At 44.4% G+C, this 19,996-nt stretch overlaps 1 protein-coding gene across 6 annotated transcripts in view; it reads right to left on the minus strand.

The window, feature by feature from the left end:
• The window catches only part of TCOF1 (treacle ribosome biogenesis factor 1), a 106,173-nt gene that overhangs the window by 35,516 nt on the left and 50,661 nt on the right, over positions 1–19,996 (minus strand). For 5 of the 6 annotated variants that reach the window (XM_063447888.1, XM_063447887.1, XM_063447886.1 and 2 more), the window contains 6 exons: positions 19,775–19,945; positions 19,396–19,521; positions 8,862–8,987; positions 5,615–5,782; positions 3,385–3,564; positions 2,993–3,199 (listed from right to left, as the gene is read on the minus strand). In XM_063447888.1, the coding sequence (XP_063303958.1) occupies positions 2,993–3,199; positions 3,385–3,564; positions 5,615–5,782; positions 8,862–8,987; positions 19,396–19,521; positions 19,775–19,945 (978 nt within the window). The remainder of the gene's footprint in view (positions 1–2,992; positions 3,200–3,384; positions 3,565–5,614; positions 5,783–8,861; positions 8,988–19,395; positions 19,522–19,774; positions 19,946–19,996) is intronic. The other variant, XM_063447889.1, reaches the window with a different exon arrangement.

Consider the following 19,996-nt stretch of genomic DNA (forward strand, 5'->3'; position numbering starts at 1 on the left):
TTTAATTTTACTTTACAGGTTAGCAATTTTATTCCCCCCTCACTATTTTTTAGGGTGAGGGGGGTAGGTAGGGGCATTTTTTATTTGGGTGGGGGGTGGGTGACTAGGGGCTTGGGCACCCCTAGTCACCTTGATGGGGGGGGGGGGGGAATTTACTTAGTGCCCCCACCCGCCGCCCAGGGGTTGGGGCTGGTGGGGGGGCAGTAGGTCTCCCCCCCCTTATTACTATGATGGCCCCCACCCGCCGCCCAGGGGTGGGGGCCGGGGGGGGGGGAGGACAGTAGGTCCCCCCCCCCTCTTATTACCATTATGGTCCCCACCCGCCGGCCAGGGGTGGGGGCCGGGGGAGGACAGTAGGTCCCCCCCCCCCTACTACTATTATGGCCCCCACCCGCCGCCCAGGGGTGGGGACCTGGGGGGGGAGGACAGTAGGTCCCCCCCCCTATTACGGCCCCCACCCGCCGGCCAAGGGTGGGGGCCGGGGGGGGAGGACAGTAGGTCCCCCCCCCCTACTACTATTATGGCCCCCACCCGCCGCCCAGGGGTGGGGGCCGGGGGGGGGAGGACAGTAGGTCCCCCCCCTCTTATTACCATTATGGCCCCCACCCGCCGGCCAGGGGTGGGGGCCGGGGGGGAGGACAGTAGGTCCCCCCCCCACTACTATTATGGCCCCCACCCGCCGCCCAGGGGTGGGGGCCGGGGGGAGGACAGTAGGTCGCCCCCCCCCCCCCCTATTACCATTATGGCCCCCACACGCCGCCCAGGGGTGGGGGCCGGGGGGGGGGGGAGGACAGTAGGTCCCCCCCCTTTAATTACCATTATGGCCCCCACCCGCCGCCCAGGGGTGGGGGCCGGAGGGGAGGACAGTAGGTCCCCCCCCCCCCTCATTATCTTTATGGCCCCCACCCACCGCTCAGGGGTGGGGGCAATAGGTCTCCCTCCCTTATTTTACTTTACGGCCCCCACCCGTCATTTAGGGGTGGGGGGCAATATTTTTTTTTTTTTTCTACAGTGAGCAGCCACAGGCTGCTCACTGCTTACTAGACATGCCCCTACTCGCGGTATAGCAAGTAGGGGCATATTATTTACTAATACCAAGTCATTTTTACTTGGTGTTAGTAAATTTGGCTGAAAGACCAATTCAGGTCTTTCAGCCTTTTAGTAGATAGCTCCCTGATACCGTGGGAATTAGGGAGTTATCTACTAAGCGGCTGTAAGATGCAGCCACAGCAATGAATAGGATCGGAGTTTCATTCATTTGAATGAAATTCCGATCCGAACAAAGTACCGAATTGCATCCTAACACCAATGGAGAAACAGTGCTCATTCTGTTAGGATGCAATTCGGCAGTTTTGCCGGCGTTCTGTCTAAGTGACAGGACGCATTGTGGGAACAGGGAGGAAAGCTAGGGATCATGGGAAAATTGCTCTGACCAGCGGAAATGAAGCACACTTTGCTCCTCCGCTGGTCAGAGCTGGTCAAGCGGAGGAATCCTCCATAAGACAGAGTCCCTACTTTGTCTTATGATTTTAAAGAAAACTAAAGAAGACAGGAAGAAAAGAATAACAGATCCCGAGAGAGGGGGAGGAGAGGAAGAGATTGAGGAAAGGTAAGTTCGGCATGACAGTGCCACTTTAAAGGTAGGCAGACAATGTAATAGAGCAGCAGGAAATGCTAGCAGAATGCTTGGTTGTATAGGGAGAGGTATTAGCAGTAGAAAGAGGGAAGTGCTCATGCCATTGTACAGAACACTAGTGAGACCTCACTTGGAGTATTGTACGCAGTACTGGAGACCATATCTTCTGAAGGATATTGATACTTTAGAGAGAGTTCCGAAAAGAGCTACTAAACTGGTTCATGGATTGCAGGATAAAACTTACCAGGAAAGGTTAAAGGATCTTAAAGGAACACTATAGTCACCTAAATTACTTTGGCTAAATAAAGCAGTTTTAGTGCAATTTCACTGCTCAATTCACTGTCATTTAGGAGTTAAATCACTTTGTTTCTGTCTATGCAGCCCTAACCACACCTACCCTGGCTATGATTGACAGAGCCTGCATGAAAAAAAAAACACTGGTTTCACTTTCAAACAGATGTAATTTAGCTTAAATAATTGTATCTCAATCTCTAAATTGAACTTTAATCACATAAAGGAGGCTCTTGCAGGGTCTAGCAAGCTATTAACATAGCAGGGGATAAGAAAATCTCAATTAAACAGAACTTGCAATAAAGAAAGCCTAAATAGGGCTCTCTTTACAGGAAGTGTTTATGGAAGGCTGTGCAAGTCACATGCAGGGAGGTGTGACTAGGGTTCATAAACAAAGGGATTTAACTCCTAAATGGCAGAGGATTGAGCAGTGAGGCTGCAGGGGCATGTTCTATACACCAAAACTGCTTCATTAAGCTAAAGTTGTTCAGGTGACTATAGTGTCCCTTTAACATGTATAGCTTGGAGGAAAGACGAGACAGGGGGGATATGATAGACACATTTAAATACATAAATGGAATCAACACAGTAAAGGCGGAGACCATATTTAAAATAAGAAAAAACTACCACAACAAGAGGACAGTCTTTAATTAGAGGGGTAAAGGTTTAAAAATAATATCAGGAAATATTACTTTATTGAAAGGGTAGTGGATGCATGGAACAGTCTTCCAGCTGAAGTAGTAGAGGTTAACACAGTGAGGGAGTTTAAGTATGCGTGGAATAGAAATTACGCAATCCTAGCTATAAAAAAAAAAAGGCCAGGGACTAATGAAAGTATTTAGAAAATTGGGCAGACTAGATGGGCCGAATGGTTCTTATCTGCCGTCACAATCTAGGTTTCTAAAAGGTGACAGAGCTGCTGTTAAATACATCAGTATACCATAAGCTCCCATAAAGCAAATCAAAGGTTAAAGACTATGTTCACAATGGGTCATGGAAGCCATTCCGAGGAATATAGTCCACCCAGCCTGTGTGCTAGTACTTTCCTACAATTTCCAGTATTACCTGTGTTAGATCGTCATCACTTTCAGTATCACTGCTGCCGCTAGAGGTATTGCCCATAGATGGTTTCAATATGGATGGAGCATTAGTAGAATGCACACTCTTGCTTTTCATTAGTTTGATCTCAGAAGGAGTAGAGCTTAGCAATGGGGGGGAGGAAAGCAGGGGCCTCAGAGTTGACTTGACAACAGCCGGTGTTGGTAAAACTTTCTATGAAAAGATTGAGAAAAAAAATAAATTATAAAGAACCAAAGAATGTAAATGACTTACAGAAAAAAAATTGCTTAAATATACAGCAAATATATGTTAAATAACCCAAGAACTTGATATTCCATTTTACATTCCTGCCGGTAGGACAAACCTGGCACCACGCTGCAGCCCAATATCGACAGTACCTGAGATCCTGCCTTTTCTTCCTTGCTGTCTGATGAGTCACTATCGCTTGAACTCTCATCTGCTGGTCTTACACATGTGGCGGCTTTGGCAGGGCTCCCTGTCTTCCCTTTGGTTGCCTTTGGTGGCTGCAAAGCAGGTTTTAATGCTGGTGTTGAGGATTTCAAGGTTGCATTCACGGTCTATGAAGTAAAAATAAATGAATAGTAAGAAAGAAACAATGCTGTGTTAAATCATAACATTTTAAAAATTGAAAAATCAAAACCACATACAAAAATCCATTGCATTGTATTCAATTAAACATTAAGCAGGTACCAATTACTATATAAAGGAACAATGCAAACCTCTACAGAACTTCAAATGCCTGAGGAGCTTTCAAGCAGTAAATGGGTTACATGCTTCCAGCTATCAAGTAAAGGGGGTTACATTCTTCCAGCTATCAAGATGATTGGTCTGTGCCCCAACACGAATGGAACACTGTTTCTCATAGTGAAGCATTTAGTACACTATGCACAGACAGACAGCGAGACGATTGCTGCACTTTGCCATAATGGTTCTCCATAAGAAGATTTCTGTTGAGGAGGGGTGGGAGGAGATCACTACTACTGATGGTCTCCTGCTGGGCAGAGCAGAGTTGTGGGAGGGATTCTCTTCTGGATTAAGGTAGGTTTATCACTATTTTACAGGTGTAAAGTGTACCCAGGACACCATGCATTTGAAATGTTCCATGAAGTCATGTGACTATATAGACAAAAAAAATGCATAATTCATAATGCATAAATCCATAATTGCACTAAACTGCCAAAATAGCCAAGTCAGAAAAACTCTACCTGTTAATTCAATTTTTGCCAATTCTGGTTTTAAATTAGAATTTCACTTGGAAATTATTTCAGGGTTATTCACTAAAGTTATAAATGCTAGAAAACATGTTTAAGAAGGTTCCTTCTGTTCTTTATAAAAGTGTAAGCAATGTGCTATAAAACCTAGGAATTTGCCTCTTCCAACAGGTCCTTCATAATGCATGGAAGCAGATCTGTCTTTGTTTGCCATCAGTAATTTGCTAGGAATTTTGCTACCTTAATATACAGGTAAAAATAGCATTTAATGAACACGTGTCTACTGCATACGTTTGTTTTTTCCTTACAAGACACAAGGGACACTAAGCCCCTACATTTTAATGCAGTGTTTTTGATGTACAGATGCTGTCCTTTTTCACAGACAATGCGAAAATTGCAGTTTCTGACAATTGCCAATGATGACATTTGGCCAACAAACAGAGCCCTGACAGCTGTCAGATACTGCCTCTTTAGGAACTTTTTAACGTTAAACTTATTTTTAGCTTTAAGATCTTCACGTTTGAGGTTATAAAGGACAACATTCAGCTTCCCACATTACCTGATGGTAACAAATGCAATTAAAGAAAAAGGCACTTTAAGTTTGCTCAATGATGACTGAGTTGTGTGTACCATCACAGATACACTTTTAAAAAAAAAATTGTTATACTTATATGTTTCTTTCAACATTACCTCCTTATTCAAAATAACATTTCCAGTTTAAAAAACCAAAACCAAAAACTATGTTCAAGTTATTCATTTGGAATAAAAACATTGCACACAAACTGCCCGCTGCCCTAAACAAAACAAAAATATAGCCTTTCTCCCTTGCATAAGGAAGGGAGTCACAAATCTACTTAAAGGGTTATTCCAAACATCACGGAGTGCCAGCAGTCTCTATGTCCATATTCTGATGTTAAGGATCTTAACATGTATAGCTTGGAGGAAAGACGAGACAGGGGGGGATATGATAGAAACATTTAAATACATAAAGGGAATCAACACAGTAAAGGAGGAGACTACATTTAAAAATAGAAAAAACTACCAAAGAGGACAGTCTTAAATGAGAAATTTTAAAATATCAGGAAGTATTACTTTACTAAGAGGGTAGTAGACGTATGTGATAGCCTTACAGCTGAAGTGTTAGAGGTTAACACAGTAAAGGAGTTTAAGCATGCGCAGGATAGGTATAAGGCTATCCTAACTATAAGATAAGGCCAGGGACTAATTAAAAGTATTTAGAAATTGGGCAGACTAGATGGACCAAATGGTTCATATATGCCGTCATATTTTATGTTTCTATATTTCATTTATTCCAGTCTTAATGCCGTTGTAATGCACATTATGTGCTTGTAACAGATAGCTAGTAAATGGCAGCATCAAAATCCCACCAAACTACCTTGGTCTCTGTTTCTGAGTCACTGTCCGAGTCACTCTCTTCTGAGCTGTCACCTGCGTGCTGCTGCATAGGGAAATTAATTTTTGCTGGAGTTGTAGCAACAGGTTGCTTGGCAACTTTAGATGTGCCATCCTTCGCTTTAGTTGCTGGCAAGGGTGCCACAACCTTCTGTCACAAAAGATAACAATGATTAAAATAAATATGACCATAATTTGATAACCAAAAGCATATTTTATTTTTGGACTTAATTGATATATGTAGCATTAAGAAACTAAATGCTATAAACCATGACTTGTCACACCTTCTCACCAATATAAAAAAATAAAATGAAGTAGAAACTCCATATAACTAAAATAAAAACCCAAAATATTAGCCTTGACAGACGGCTTGGATTCTAACGACTAATTTAATTAACCGACAAGAATTATTGATAGCGTGATGCGGAGGCCTACAGGAACCCAATACCATGAACTCTGCCTAAACTTATTTACCTCTTTGTCAGGGCTCAATATATGAAGTCCTAAGCTCTAAGGCATATCTAAAAGTTACTCAATACTGCAAATCTGGAGGGTCCTTGGCACCTTATGGGTGAATATTCACTTGCCAATTGTCATTAAAAATCACTGGCAATCATTGGAGCATGGTTTACATGCAGATAGAGGCATGTACTGGGCTATTGCTCATGATCACACAGCCTCAATCAAGGATTAGGGTTAGTTAGGTTTAGCTATGATGTAGGGTTAGTGTTCTATAAAGTAAGAGCTGCAGATCTTTTGTCAGCAGTCTTTGCAAGTCCTCTCTATCTCCAGCACAGACTTTTCGCCGAGACACCTAATTTTCAGCTGCGAGCATGCGCCTGGACGAAAGCCCAGGAGTTCACAGACAGGGCTTAAGTGACATGCTTCTACTGTGGGAGAAGGCAGGAGCGATGTGCTATTCTCTAACAGAATTGGGGGAAAAAAGATAAAAGTTTGTTACAAAAGTGCTGATTTAAAACAGAGACTAGCACTTTTGTAAAGTGCAATTAAGAAGAGATGATCCTGACACACAATGCAAGCTGGAGTGCTTCATGAGTGTGGAGTGTCACTTTAGGTGCAGTTTAGTGGGTTAATTATATGGCAGATAAAAACAAAAGGGAATTGGGGGGGGGACACCCGGAACATGCATCTTGCAGGAATAGTGCTGCCGTAGTGATCAAAATTTATACATAACAGATAAGGAACAGCACACACAAAATTTCTAAATTCTATAAGGCTACTTAAAATCAAACTATCTCAGCAAACAAATATGGTGATTCAGTTCCATTATATTGCCATATTGTGTTTAGCTAATCACTACAATTTTAAGTAGCCTTATAGAATTTAGAAATGTGTTTTATGAGTGCGTTGTTCCTTAATCTGAATTATATGGCAGCTGGCCAGCTGGATTTTATAAAAAAAAAAAAAAAAGCCAGTAAGACCCATATATTAATTTAAATGTAAGTTTAACCTCCATATGCCCCACCGGCCATGTGACAGGTGGTCATAGCTACTAAATATTTAAACCTAGTGACTTGGCACCCATTGCTTTCAAACCAACCAATCAGAGCATGGTTAATCGTATTGGATAGCACAGGAAATTTTCTTATTAGGGTTTTTTCCACTACGCAAGCTTTGTATGCGCAGAGCCTCTAGAGAGCTAAGATGAATAATTTTTAATGCAGAGTTTTTTGAATTCTCATTTTTATTTTTTCTTCATTAGTTGCGTTGGAAATTATGGATTTTAATTTGGCCTTCTTTGGGGATGAAGAAAACAGACTTCTGCTGTTAATGTCCCCCATACTATTATTAGGGTGATCAGAGTAGGTAGGGTTACCTAATATTATTAGGAGAGTCACTAGGGGATTGTAGACCCCTAGCTTTCCAGGTGGTGGTAGACAGTCCACTACCTGGGTGAGGGGGAGTGGAGAATGACAGGTCCACTTGCCCAGTGGTATAATCAAAGCTTATTTCCACTTTTTTTTTTTTTTTTTTTTTAAATAGCCCTCACCCACTGCCCATTAATTTTAAAGTCCTATATCTGATGTTCATTAACGGGTAAAGGAGAGTGGTCTTATTGAACTCCATAGGTACTTTTTATTTATTACATTTTTCATTGTGGGGCTGGCTAGTGGTGGAAAGCAGACACATAATTAACCCTTCCACTCAAGGGTTCTTAACTATTTGGCCGCATGCTGCTAGAGCTGCTAACGAGCAAAAATATTGGATTTTTTTTTGTCCAGATGCAGACAAATGGGGTCTGTGAATGAAGCAAATTTAATCCCAATGAATGGAGCTTCAGGAGATTATAGAAGTACACTACCAAGTGACAAACTGATGCATAAAAAGCGCTTCCCCTAGCACTTTAAACAGTACATAAACAATATTAAGTTAATATAAAATAAAACCATTGTGAATAAGTGACAAAATATATAAACATATACCTATACAATTGTATGTTGGTACAACAGGACAGTATAGGTACTTAAAATAAAATAACAGCATAGTGTGAACTGTAACACACGTGATAGGAGGATGGAGTAAGAATGCAACTCACATGACCCATAGCTATGCCTGTTTCTGTAAAAAAAAGCTCAAGGGTGCCACCATTGGCAACAGGATCCACCTCCAAAGAAACAGGATGCAGGACTCCAAATGGTTCCACGGAAGTATTATATTTATTGACACAAGTAACACAAACAATAATAGAAAGCTCTGGGCACTGAATAAGATGGTGATGGAAATAGTATAACCTAAAAGTCCAAGAATGTACCAATCAAAACTAGAAAAGTAGCAATATTAGATGAATAACAATCATCAGCAGCAATATTTTGTTCACTTATTCACATGAGTTTTATTTTATATTAACGGATATTTTGTTTATGTACTTTTATATTAATGTTATGCTATTCAAAACATCAGGGGTACCATAAGAAAGCCATAGCTGATCTTTAAAACAGTGGTTTTCAAGCACTGGAATAATGCATATATATCTAGTATGGTATAAGCATATATAAGATGAAACAGTACAAATAAAAATAGGTGTGCCTTGGACATGCTCTTCTCATTGAGGCGCACCTTGGGGTAAACATGGCTTTAAAAAAATATATATAATACAAACACACAGAATGTATAGGTGCACTAAAATGCATTAAACTACAGTGTAACAAACACATTGACATGCATAAAAAGAATATTGGAAATGGCTTAGACATGAAGGTGTTAAATACCTTGGCTTCCGGCTCCTCCTCACTGTCAGAGTCACTCTCCTCTGAGCTATCTGCAAGAGTTGAGGTTACTGGCTGCTTGGATGTGCTTTTACTTACGATGGTTAGTTGTGGAGGTGCTTCAGCCTTCTGTTAGCATACCAAAAAGAGAAAAGTAGAGATTATAATTCTAATAAGATATTTAATGGTAGAGGCTGGTTAATGTGTTTGTATAACTTAAAAGCTCATTTATTGAGCTTTTAAAAAGTCATAGTTCTCTGGCTTTGGCTAGCCATTTTATTGTGTTCGGTTGACAAAAGAAGGACTAATTGTAAACATCCGTTACACCAGGCCACCCTCTTGAGTTCAAAATTTTCTAAACTCATTAATTCACATGATCAATACGATACATGGTGCAGTTTACACCCAAACGGAGCTCCCTCCAACCTCTCACAAGCCAGTTGAGAACTGCTGGCATCAAATACCGCTGGAGGTCCCCCAGGACACTGGTAGTGAACCATGAAGGGACAGTACATAGACTATCGTCAATGGCAGACGCCTCGACCCTCCTCACGGCACTAGGCTTGCCAACGCAGGCACCGTCAGATGATGGGCAGCCAAATACCCGCAGCTGGAACCCATCCCGAGTGGCCCCGTTCGAACCCACTGCCAATCCAGCCGTACAGACAGGGACCTGAAGTCCCAGGAGACTAAATCTGTTTGCCAAAAAGTTAAACCAGAACTTTTTTTTTTTTTTTTTTTTTTACTCACAGTTATTTTATATATGTACACACACCACACACACGAGAGTCCTCTTCGGAAGACCTCACGCCCCTAGACCTCTAAAGCCCAGAGATAGGGCGCTACAAGGCAGGTGACTGGCTCCACACCGACCAGCTCTCCCCCCGCCACCCCCTTGATAAGGGGTAACACCTAAGGAGGGCAAACCCACTCATACTCAACAACCATGACTCACGTAGTAATACGATGGCTCCGCAAAGAAATGCCCGACCCGATCCATAGTTAACACCTCTCCAGATTAACTATCACACAACTCAATACCACAAACACACCCACGAAAAAAAAAATAGTGCAAAGTCTTAACCATGTTGTTTTCTATTTAACTAAAAATGTGCAAAGTTTTAGCCACGACAAAGCTCACCTGTGGCAAAACTAGCCACTTCTGGACTGTAGTTATTAAAGGTTGTCCGTAGGCTGAATATGTACTGTGTATTTTAACCTGTGTATGTACCGTATTGTGGCCGTTCGCATGCTGGCAGCCGTATGCTGCCAGCACACCAAGCATTCATACGACGAAACACGGCTATCCTGGCCGTTCGCCGTACGAATACGGGCTCCCCAGGTCGACCACACATTCCCAAGTCGTGTGGTACCAATTCACCGATTGCAACATTGTTGCAATCGGTAATTAAGGGCTCTCCGAGGTGGCCGTCGATCCACTACCGACCATGCGGCGGTCGGCCATCTTGGATCCTTTGTCCCTGCAGCGGTGTTCGGTCGTCGAGAGCCTGGAACTGAAAACGGCTACTCGATGATTTGAACGCCGCTGGACTTCCAGAGCGTTCGGGAGTCCCGCGTTCGGTACATTGTATGTCCCGTACTTATTCGGTACTTTTAAACTCACTTTAATGTTTTATTGTATTATGTGCGGCGTTCGGTCAATTCAGCTGGGATCGGAGCGGTATTCTCACAAAGTGTGCGCTCCGACCTCAGCTATCTACCGAACGTTCAACTATTGCAAAGTACCGAATATTGTGTAATTTCTGTATTTTAATGTCAATTGTCGGTTTTGCTGCACGAGGAGATAATCCCCTTAGTCGTCCATTTTAGTGGGAGTATCTTTCTCGTGCAGCAAGGCCTGTTGGGAAAGTCACAGTGCATGGTGGGAGAAATCCCCTGGAATTACTGTCTGGAAACCCCTTGCATGGGGAACTGTATAAATATGCTGCCTGTGAATAAACCGAGTTAGTTGACTCCCAAACTGTGTTTCGTCCGGTTATTGGGAGGATTGGGAATATTGCCTTGCTTTCTACTCTGACTGTGGATTTCCTAGATGTACCAACGGATATCGTATGCTGATACATTGCATTCCGTTACAATTGGTGGCAAGCGACGGGATCCGAACCTTACAGCCGAAAAAGCAGCGTTCGTGGAAACTGGAACGACCGAACAAGGAAAGCAAGGGCAATTCGTATGGAGATTGATTATACCATACTAAAACGACAAACTTTAAAAGAGCTACTGGAAGCCAGGGGTAAGATAGCCAGCAACAAGTCTAAGGCTGTGCTGATCGCTGAACTGATGGAGGGAGACCGAGCCCGCAGCGCTACACCCCCACCAGCCAAGGAAGAGACCCCATTCCAAAAAGAGCTGCGAACCAGGTTGGAGTTTTTACCGCAACCAGTACCGCTGGAAATACTGACCGTGATGGTATCAGATGTACAGGATTATCTGATGGCGACCAGCACACCAGCAACCCCGCCTAGGGCAGAGTCTGTTACTGCCTCCACCTACGGACAAGTCAAGCCCAAAGTCCCACATCACGCCTTTAAAGCGTTTTGTGAAGAAAAGGACGAAATCGATGGGTATTTGCAGGACTTTGAGCGGCTGTGCGATCTGCACGATTTGGAGCCCGCAGTATGGGTGCCGCTGCTGGCAGGCAAATTATCGGGTAGGGCAGCTGAAGCCTACCGTGCTGTACCCCGAGAGGACAGTAAGGATTACCCTAAAGTAAAGAGGGCAATCCTGGAGAGGTATGCTATTACCCCAGAGGCATACCGGCGGAAATTCCGGGGCTTGCGCAAGCCTGAGAAAGATTCTCATGCAGAATGGGCGCACAAGCTGGACCAAGCATCGCTAGGCTGGATACAGGCCAGCAACGCCACTAACATGGAGGAGTTGAGGCAGTTAATGCTGCTGGAACAATTTTTTAATGGTTTGTCCCCAGAAGCACAAGAATGGGTGAGAGACCGGAAACCACTCACCCTATCCGAAGCCGCTAAATTGGCGGATCAGCATTTTGATGCCAGGAGACATCATGGGGCCCAAAATAAGACTCTCCCTCGGATTACAGGGCCACCCAATAATTTTACCCCTACCGGCCCCACCGCACCCCTGCACAGGCCGGCACTGAATACTCCACCAGCCCCCTCCCGATACAACGGCAGGGCTAACATTCAGTGTCACACCTGCAAGCAGTGGGGACACATTTCTCGAGAGTGCACCCAAAACCGGAGCCGGCAAGCTTGGAATCAGGTGCGACAAAATTTGGCACCCAGGGCTGCTGCGCACCATTATCAGGTAGCACCCGCCACCCAAGACGTGCTGAGCGCTCAAATTGAGAAGCCTCTAGGGGTGCTGCACGAAGTAATGTCAGTCCGAGCCACCGACAACCGACAGCACCATCGGCAGCTAGTGACCCTGGAGGGAAAGGAGGTGCAAGGGCTCCGGGATTCGGGAGCCACTTTAACTTTGGTTGCACCACATTTGGTACCAGGCGCAACCCACACCGGCGGCTCCGTGGCAGTACGGGTGGCCGGGGGAGCAGTATACCGACTACCTACTGCCAAAGTTCATTTGGATTGGGGTGTGGGAGAGGGGACCGTAGAAGTGGGGCTGATGCAGAATTTACCTGCTGATGTTGTACTGGGGAATGACTTGGGCCAAATGACTTCCGCTTTTATTCCCCAGACTCCGTACCAGGAGGCCCTCCCCGTAACCACCCGGCAACAGGCTCGCACCACGGCTACACCAACGCACTCTGAGGCTCAGGTAAGAGACCATGTTCCCCAACTGACCCCCATGTCCTGGGATACCCCGACTACCTTTGCGACCGAAGTCCAGACCGATCCCACTCTCCAAGTATATAGGGACCGGGCACAAACCGACAATGCAGGGTTAGAGGGGGAGCGGTTCATCTGGGAGAGAGAGCTGCTATACCGTGTCACGGCCAAAGATGTGGGGGGGTCTGTCACCTTAACTAATAAACAACTAGTGGTACCCCAGAAGTATAGACAGGAGCTGCTGCGAATTTCTCATGACATCCCCTTGTCAGGACACCTCGGGATGACCCGTACCCGATACCGTTTGACCCATGCCTTCTTCTGGCCCGGGATCTCTCAGGACGTGCGCCAATATTGCACCTCCTGCGACGTCTGCCAGCGGGTAGGTAAACGAGGGGATCGCCACAAAGCCAGACTATGCCCCCTACCCATCATAGCCGAACCCTTCAGCCGAGTAGCAGTGGATATCGTAGGTCCCCTGCCAAAACCCAGCACCTCTGGCAAAAGGTATATCCTAACTGTAGTGGACTACGCCACCAGATACCCCGAAGCCGTGGCCCTCTCTAATATTCACGCTGAGACCGTAGCCGAAGCATTAATGAAGGTATTTTCACGAGTAGGTTTTCCCCAAGAGATAATCTCGGACCGAGGTACCCAATTTACGGCCGAAGTTACTCAACATATGTGGAAGGTGTGTGGCATTAAGCCAATAGTTAATTCCGCCTACCACCCCCAGTCCAATGGACTATGTGAGCGGTTCAACGGGACGCTGAAGCAGATGCTTCGGACGTTCGGGGAAACCCACAAGGACTGGGAGAGGTTTCTGCCTCACCTACTCTTTGCCTATAGAGAGGTCCCCCAGGAGTCGACAGGCTTCTCCCCGTTTGAGCTACTGTTTGGGAGGAGGGTGCGAGGACCCTTGAACTTGATTAGGGAACACTGGGAGGGAGAGAGTACCTCTACCGAAACCCCTATCGTATCATACGTCCTGGAGTTCCGGGACCGTCTGGAGGCGCTGACTCAGGCTGTACACACCAACCTCCAGGCGGCCCAACAACGCCAGCGACGCTGGTACGATAGAGGAGCCAGGGACCGCAGCTTTCAGGTGGGACAGAAGGTTTTGATCTTAAAACCCGTCCGTACAGATAAGCTGCAGGCCATCTGGCAAGGCCCATACCAGGTAGTGGAGCAGCGATGCGACACTACCTACGTGATCGGCCCCTGCTCAGGGGTAGGGAAGAGACGCATGCTTCACGTGAACATGCTCAAGCCCTACCATGAGAGGATAGAGGATGTGACGGCAATCTGTGCCTCCTCCTTAGAGGATCAGATAGAGCCCTCCCGGGGAGTTCAGCTGGGGGAGCGGCTAAGCCCCCAGGAGCGTGCCCATGTACAGGCGCTGATTGTCGCAAAGGGGACTACCTTCTCCAATTTACCTGGATACACTCCGCTAGCCACCCACCGAGTGGAGACCCCGGGGCAGCTCCCTATGCGCCAGGCTCCATATCGGGTTCCAGAATCCGTCCGTACCCATATGAAAGCCGAGCTAGACGAAATGTTGCAGCTAGGGGTTATCGAACCCTCCGATAGCCCCTGGGCATCGCCGGTAGTCCTGGTACCTAAAAAGGATGGCACCACCCGATTCTGCGTTTACTACCGGAGGCTAAATGACAAGACGGTGTCTGATGCCTACCCGATGCCCCGGATAGACGAGCTGTTAGATAAGATGGCACGGGGCCAGTATCTCACTACCATTGACTTGTGTAAGGGATACTGGCAAATTCCCCTAGCCGATGATGCCATCCCCAAGTCGGCGTTTGTCACTCCGTTTGGCCTATACCAGTTCAAGGTCATGCCTTTCGGAATGAAAAACGCTCCGGCTACCTTTCAGCGGATGGTAGATCGGCTACTGGATGGTTTTCAGGAGTATGCCTGTGCCTATCTAGATGATATAGCCATTTTTAGTCAGACCTGGGAAGACCACATACACCACATAGGGGCGATCCTAGATCGCATTGGGGAGGCTGGGTTAACCCTAAAACCTAGCAAGTGCCACATAGGTATGGCCGAGGTACAGTATCTGGGCCACCGTGTAGGGTGTGGGCAGCAGAGACCCGAGCCAGCCAAGATTGAGGCCGTAGCCAAGTGGCCTACCCCCAGGACTAAGACCCAGGTGCTGGCGTTCTTAGGGACAGCCGGCTATTACAGAAAATTTGTCCCTGACTACAGCACCCTCGCCAAACCCCTAACCGACCTGACGAAAAAGAACCTTCCCCGACTGGTTGTCTGGGCCCCAGAGTGTGAGCAGGCATTCCAACAACTCAAGACTGCTCTCACCAATGCTCCTGTGTTAACTGCTCCTGATCCAACTAAAAGATTTCTTGTTCACACAGACGCTTCAATGTTTGGATTGGGGGCAGTACTGAGCCAAGTGGGAGCCGATGGCGGAGAACACCCCGTAGCCTATTTAAGCCGCAAATTGCTGCCTCGTGAAGTGAGCTACGCCGCCATCGAGAAAGAATGCCTGGCCGTGGTGTGGGCCCTTAAAAAGTTACAGCCCTATTTGTACGGACAACCTTTTTCCTTACTCACAGATCACAACCCGTTAGTGTGGCTAAACCGTGTGTCTGGAGACAATGCCAGGCTGCTGCGCTGGAGCTTGGCGCTGCAGCCCTTTGACTTTACTATCCATTACCGGCCAGGAAAACAAAACGGTAACGCTGACGGGTTATCCAGACAGACTGAACTCGAGAAGTGATCTGTGAGTACTCTCCCGGACATCCCCAAGCCGATCCGTTGGGATCAGACTGTGTATGCCGGCTTGGTTCTGGGGGAGCATTGTGGCAAAACTAGCCACTTCTGGACTGTAGTTATTAAAGGTTGTCCGTAGGCTGAATATGTACTGTGTATTTTAACCTGTGTATGTACCGTATTGTGGCCTTTCGCATGCTGGCAGCCGTATGCTGCCAGCACACCAAGCATTCATACGACGAAACACGGCTATCCTGGCCGTTCGCCGTACGAATACGGGCTCCCCAGGTCGACCACACATTCCCAAGTCGTGTGGTACCAATTCACCGATTGCAACATTGTTGCAATCGGTAATTAAGGGCTCTCCGAGGTGGCCGTCGATCCACTACCGACCATGCGGCGGTCGGCCATCTTGGATCCTTTGTCCCTGCAGTGGTGTTCGGTCGTCGAGAGCCAGGAACTGAAAACGGCTACTCGATGATTTGAACGCCGCTGGACTTCCAGAGCGTTCGGGAGTCCCGCGTTCGGTACATTGTATGTCCCGTACTTATTCGGTACTTTTAAACTCACTTTAATGTTTTATTGTATTATGTGCGGCGTTCGGTCAATTCAGCTGGGATCGGAGCGGTATTCTCACAAAGTGTGCGCTCCGACCTCAGCTATCTACCGAACGTTCAACTATTGCAAAGTACCGAATATTGTGTAATTTCTGTATTTTAATGTCAATTGTCGGTTTTGCTGCACGAGGAGATAATCCCCTTAGTCGTCCATTTTAGTGGGAGTATCTTTCTCGTGCAGCAAGGCCTGTTGGGAAAGTCACAGTGCATGGTGGGAGAAATCCCCTGGAATTACTGTCTGGAAACCCCTTGCATGGGGAACTGTATAAATATGCTGCCTGTGAATAAACCGAGTTAGTTGACTCCCAAACTGTGTTTCGTCCGGTTATTGGGAGGATTGGGAATATTGCCTTGCTTTCTACTCTGACTGTGGATTTCCTAGATGTACCAACGGATATCGTATGCTGATACATTGCATTCCGTTACATCACCTATTTAAACTAAAAATGTGCAAAGTCTTCGCTCAGTCAAAGTTTGTTTTCTACTTAACTAAAAATGTGCAAAGTCTTAGCCATGACAACGTTCATCTATTTTAACCAAAAATGTGCAAAGTCTTAACTATGCCAAAGTTTGCTTTCTACTTAACTAAAAATGTGCAAAGTCTAAGATATGCCAAAGTTTGTTTCCCATTTACCTAAAAATTTGCAAAGTCTTAGATGTGCCAAAGATTGTTTCTGAATTGCTTGCACTCGCTATTGTGGCGCTGCAAGCACGTTTGTACTCATTTACACTAACAAAAATAAAGAAGAATAAAATTAAAAAAAAGAAAGGCGATTTATACACTTCCTAAAAAATAAAGTTCCAGGCTCAGATGAGTTTCCAAATAATTTTTATGTAATCTTTGAAGCTCAACTTACATCATATCTTACAAATCTATTTAATTATTTTAAGGTTGCCGGGTCTTTACCGGAAGAAATGCTTTTGTCCCATATAATTATTCTACCTAAACCAGGTAAAGTGCCCAATGAATGTGCTAACTTAAGACCGATTTCTCTACTAAATACAGACATAAAACTATATGCAAAAATTCTGGCTACACGAATAAAACCTATGTTAACAGATTTAATTTTACCGGAGCAATTGGGGTTTGTACCGTCAAAAGAACCGGGAGACAATACCCACCATTTTCTAAATTTAACCACTTAGGCACAAGTCAGCAAACAGAAGGGTTTATTATTAGCCCTCGACGCAGAGAAAGCGTTTGACCGACTAAACTGGTCTTATATGCAGGAAGTACTGCTAAGACTGGGGTTCCACCTAGCTTTCTTGAGTAATATAAGGGTTCTTTATTCTAATCCCGTGGCCAAAATATATATCTCTGGATTTTTGTCCAGATCATTTCAAATTACAAATGGATCCAGACAAGGATGCCCACTATCACCACTGATTTTCATGTTGTGCATGGAACCCCTAGTAAGACACATTAAAGCCCAGAAAGGAATCAAAGGTTTAAATACGCCAATAGGGGATTTAAAAAAAAAAAAAAAAAAAAAAAAAAAAAAATCGCTCTTTTTGCGGACGATGTCCTACTATTTCTATCAGACCCAGAATCATCAATACCTCAATTATGGAGTACACTTGAAAGATATGGCCAACTGTCATATTATAAAAATAATTCCAAAAAATCACAGGTATTGGTATTAGGGCTATCAACAGCTACTACACAACGCAATCATTATAGCCATTTGACTGGTGCAAAACATCCATATCCTATTGAGGCATCAAACTTCCCATAACACAAACGCTGATAAATAAAAGAAAACCATCTACCATTAATACATAAGTTAGACCACCAATTCAAAACATGGGAAAACAAAGAAATATCCTGGTTGGGTTGTATACAAAAAAAAAAAAATGATGATTCTGCCCCATATCCTATATCTTTTTTGGACATTGACAATTACCAATCCAAATAACATACTTTGGAAGTTCCAGGTACTTATCAATGCGCATATCTGGAAAAGGAAACCCCCACGAATTGCACAAGACCAGCTTTGGCTTCCACTTGCTAAAGGTGGTTTAGGTGTCCCAAATGTCAAAACTTATTATAAGGCTACACTACTTGCTCAAGGTCTTTTGATACTTGAAAGGGTTTCTCCTCCGTTGTGGCTGGCACTAGAAAGTGCACGGTTTTTACAAGGCTCATTACCGTTCGCATTATAGTCTGGGAATATAGTACCTAATAAGGCAACAGAGTTGCTCCCAACCACAAAAACTCTTCTCCATATATGGAGAGAGTCAATTCTTAAACTTTTGGTAGGACAAGATTTATTATTTGTTGCACCTCTGCAGATTGTGTTTTTACGCCAGACCTGCAGTTGGAACGTTGGACACAGCTAGGCGTATGCCATATACAGTCATTATTATTAATGGCTCAAGTGCCAAATCATTTCCCGAATTGGTTAAAGAGTACTCCCTACCACCTAGAGAAATATTCACATATCTAAGGATTAAGAATATTCTACACACAAATTTAAAGAGATTCAGTCACTAGCACCGTTTGCACTAAAATGCACGAGGAAATTGCCTAACAGCAAAGCATTGTCTTTTTGTTATAATACTCTGCTAACACAGGAGGAACCTAAGAGGAACAGAAATATTTTCTAAAATGAGAAAGTGATTTAGGGGAATCATTCCCGCTAACAACTTGTTTTCAGGCACAACGGAAAACCAAAGAGGTTTCCTGTAGTCTTAGTCACTGGGAAGCTTACTGCAAAATTACTATGCGATGGTATTGGGTGCCAGCCAATTAGCACATATTTACCCAGGGACAAGCAACTTATGCTGGAGTTGTTTAAAACACGAGGGGTCTATACTTCATATCTTTTGGCTTTGCCCGAGCATTACTAAACTATGGGAGGATATAGACACATTTTTTAGCATTAAAGGTCATTATTCCATTCTGACCAGAATGTTTTTTACTCCATATATTTCCTACACAACTTAGGGAAGAAGCAATATATATGATTATTCATTGCTTATAACAGCAACAAAAATTACCATTGCTCATAAATTAAAACAAACACAAGCACCAACAATATCAGAGGTCCTGAGCAGATTTGATTCTTTTAGCTTCTATGAAAAAAATGGCAAGCCGAGTTAAGGGGAGAGAGGACCTATACAAACAAAGATGGCATCAGTGGTTGGAAATAAGAGATCAGTATGTGCCAATGATGAACATTGCTACATAGTCCTTAAAAGTAAATATAAAAAAGAAAAAGAGAAAGGAAAGAAAGAAATCTTAATTTTTTTTTTCTGTATCCTAGGTATTTGATTGTTCTTTGGGTCATATCTTCAATGACCGATGTAATCAAAATACAAATTTAAATAAAAAGATTAATTTAAAAAAAAACTACAGTGTAACAAACACATGAAGGTGTTAAATACCTTGGCTTCTGGCTCCTCTTCACTGTCAGAGTCACTCTCCTCTGAGCTATCTGCAAGAGTTGAGGTTACTGGCTGCTTGGATGTGCTTTTACTTACGATGGTTAGTTGTGGAGGTGCTTCAGCCTTCTGTTAGCATACCAAAAAAAGAAAAGTAGAGATTATAATACTAATAAGATATTTAAAGGTAGAGGCTGGTTAATGTGTTTGTATAACTTAGAAATCAACACAGAGACTTAAAATAACCTTAGGTCCATTTATTGAGCTTTTAAAAAGTCATAGCTCTCTGGCTTTGGCTAGCCATTTTATTGTGTTCGGTTGACAAAATAAATTGCTCACCGACATCCTGCCCTGTGAGCTTTGTCTAAACATTTACAAATACCTTGGCTTCTAGCTCCTCCTCATTGTCTGAGTCACTGTCCTCTGAGCTGTCATCTGCAAGTTGTTGTGTGGATAATGTAGCCTTTACTGGAGCTGGAGTTGCTGGCTGCTTGGAAGTTTTAGAAGGCCCGATGGCCTTTTCTGTGGTTGCTTGTGGAGGTGCTACAACCTTCTGTAACAAAAGATCAGAATAATTAAACTGATAGCCAAAACTTGAAGCACG

Source organism: Pelobates fuscus, chromosome 3 (assembly GCF_036172605.1).
Source record: "Pelobates fuscus isolate aPelFus1 chromosome 3, aPelFus1.pri, whole genome shotgun sequence".
NCBI lineage: Eukaryota > Metazoa > Chordata > Amphibia > Anura > Pelobatidae > Pelobates > Pelobates fuscus.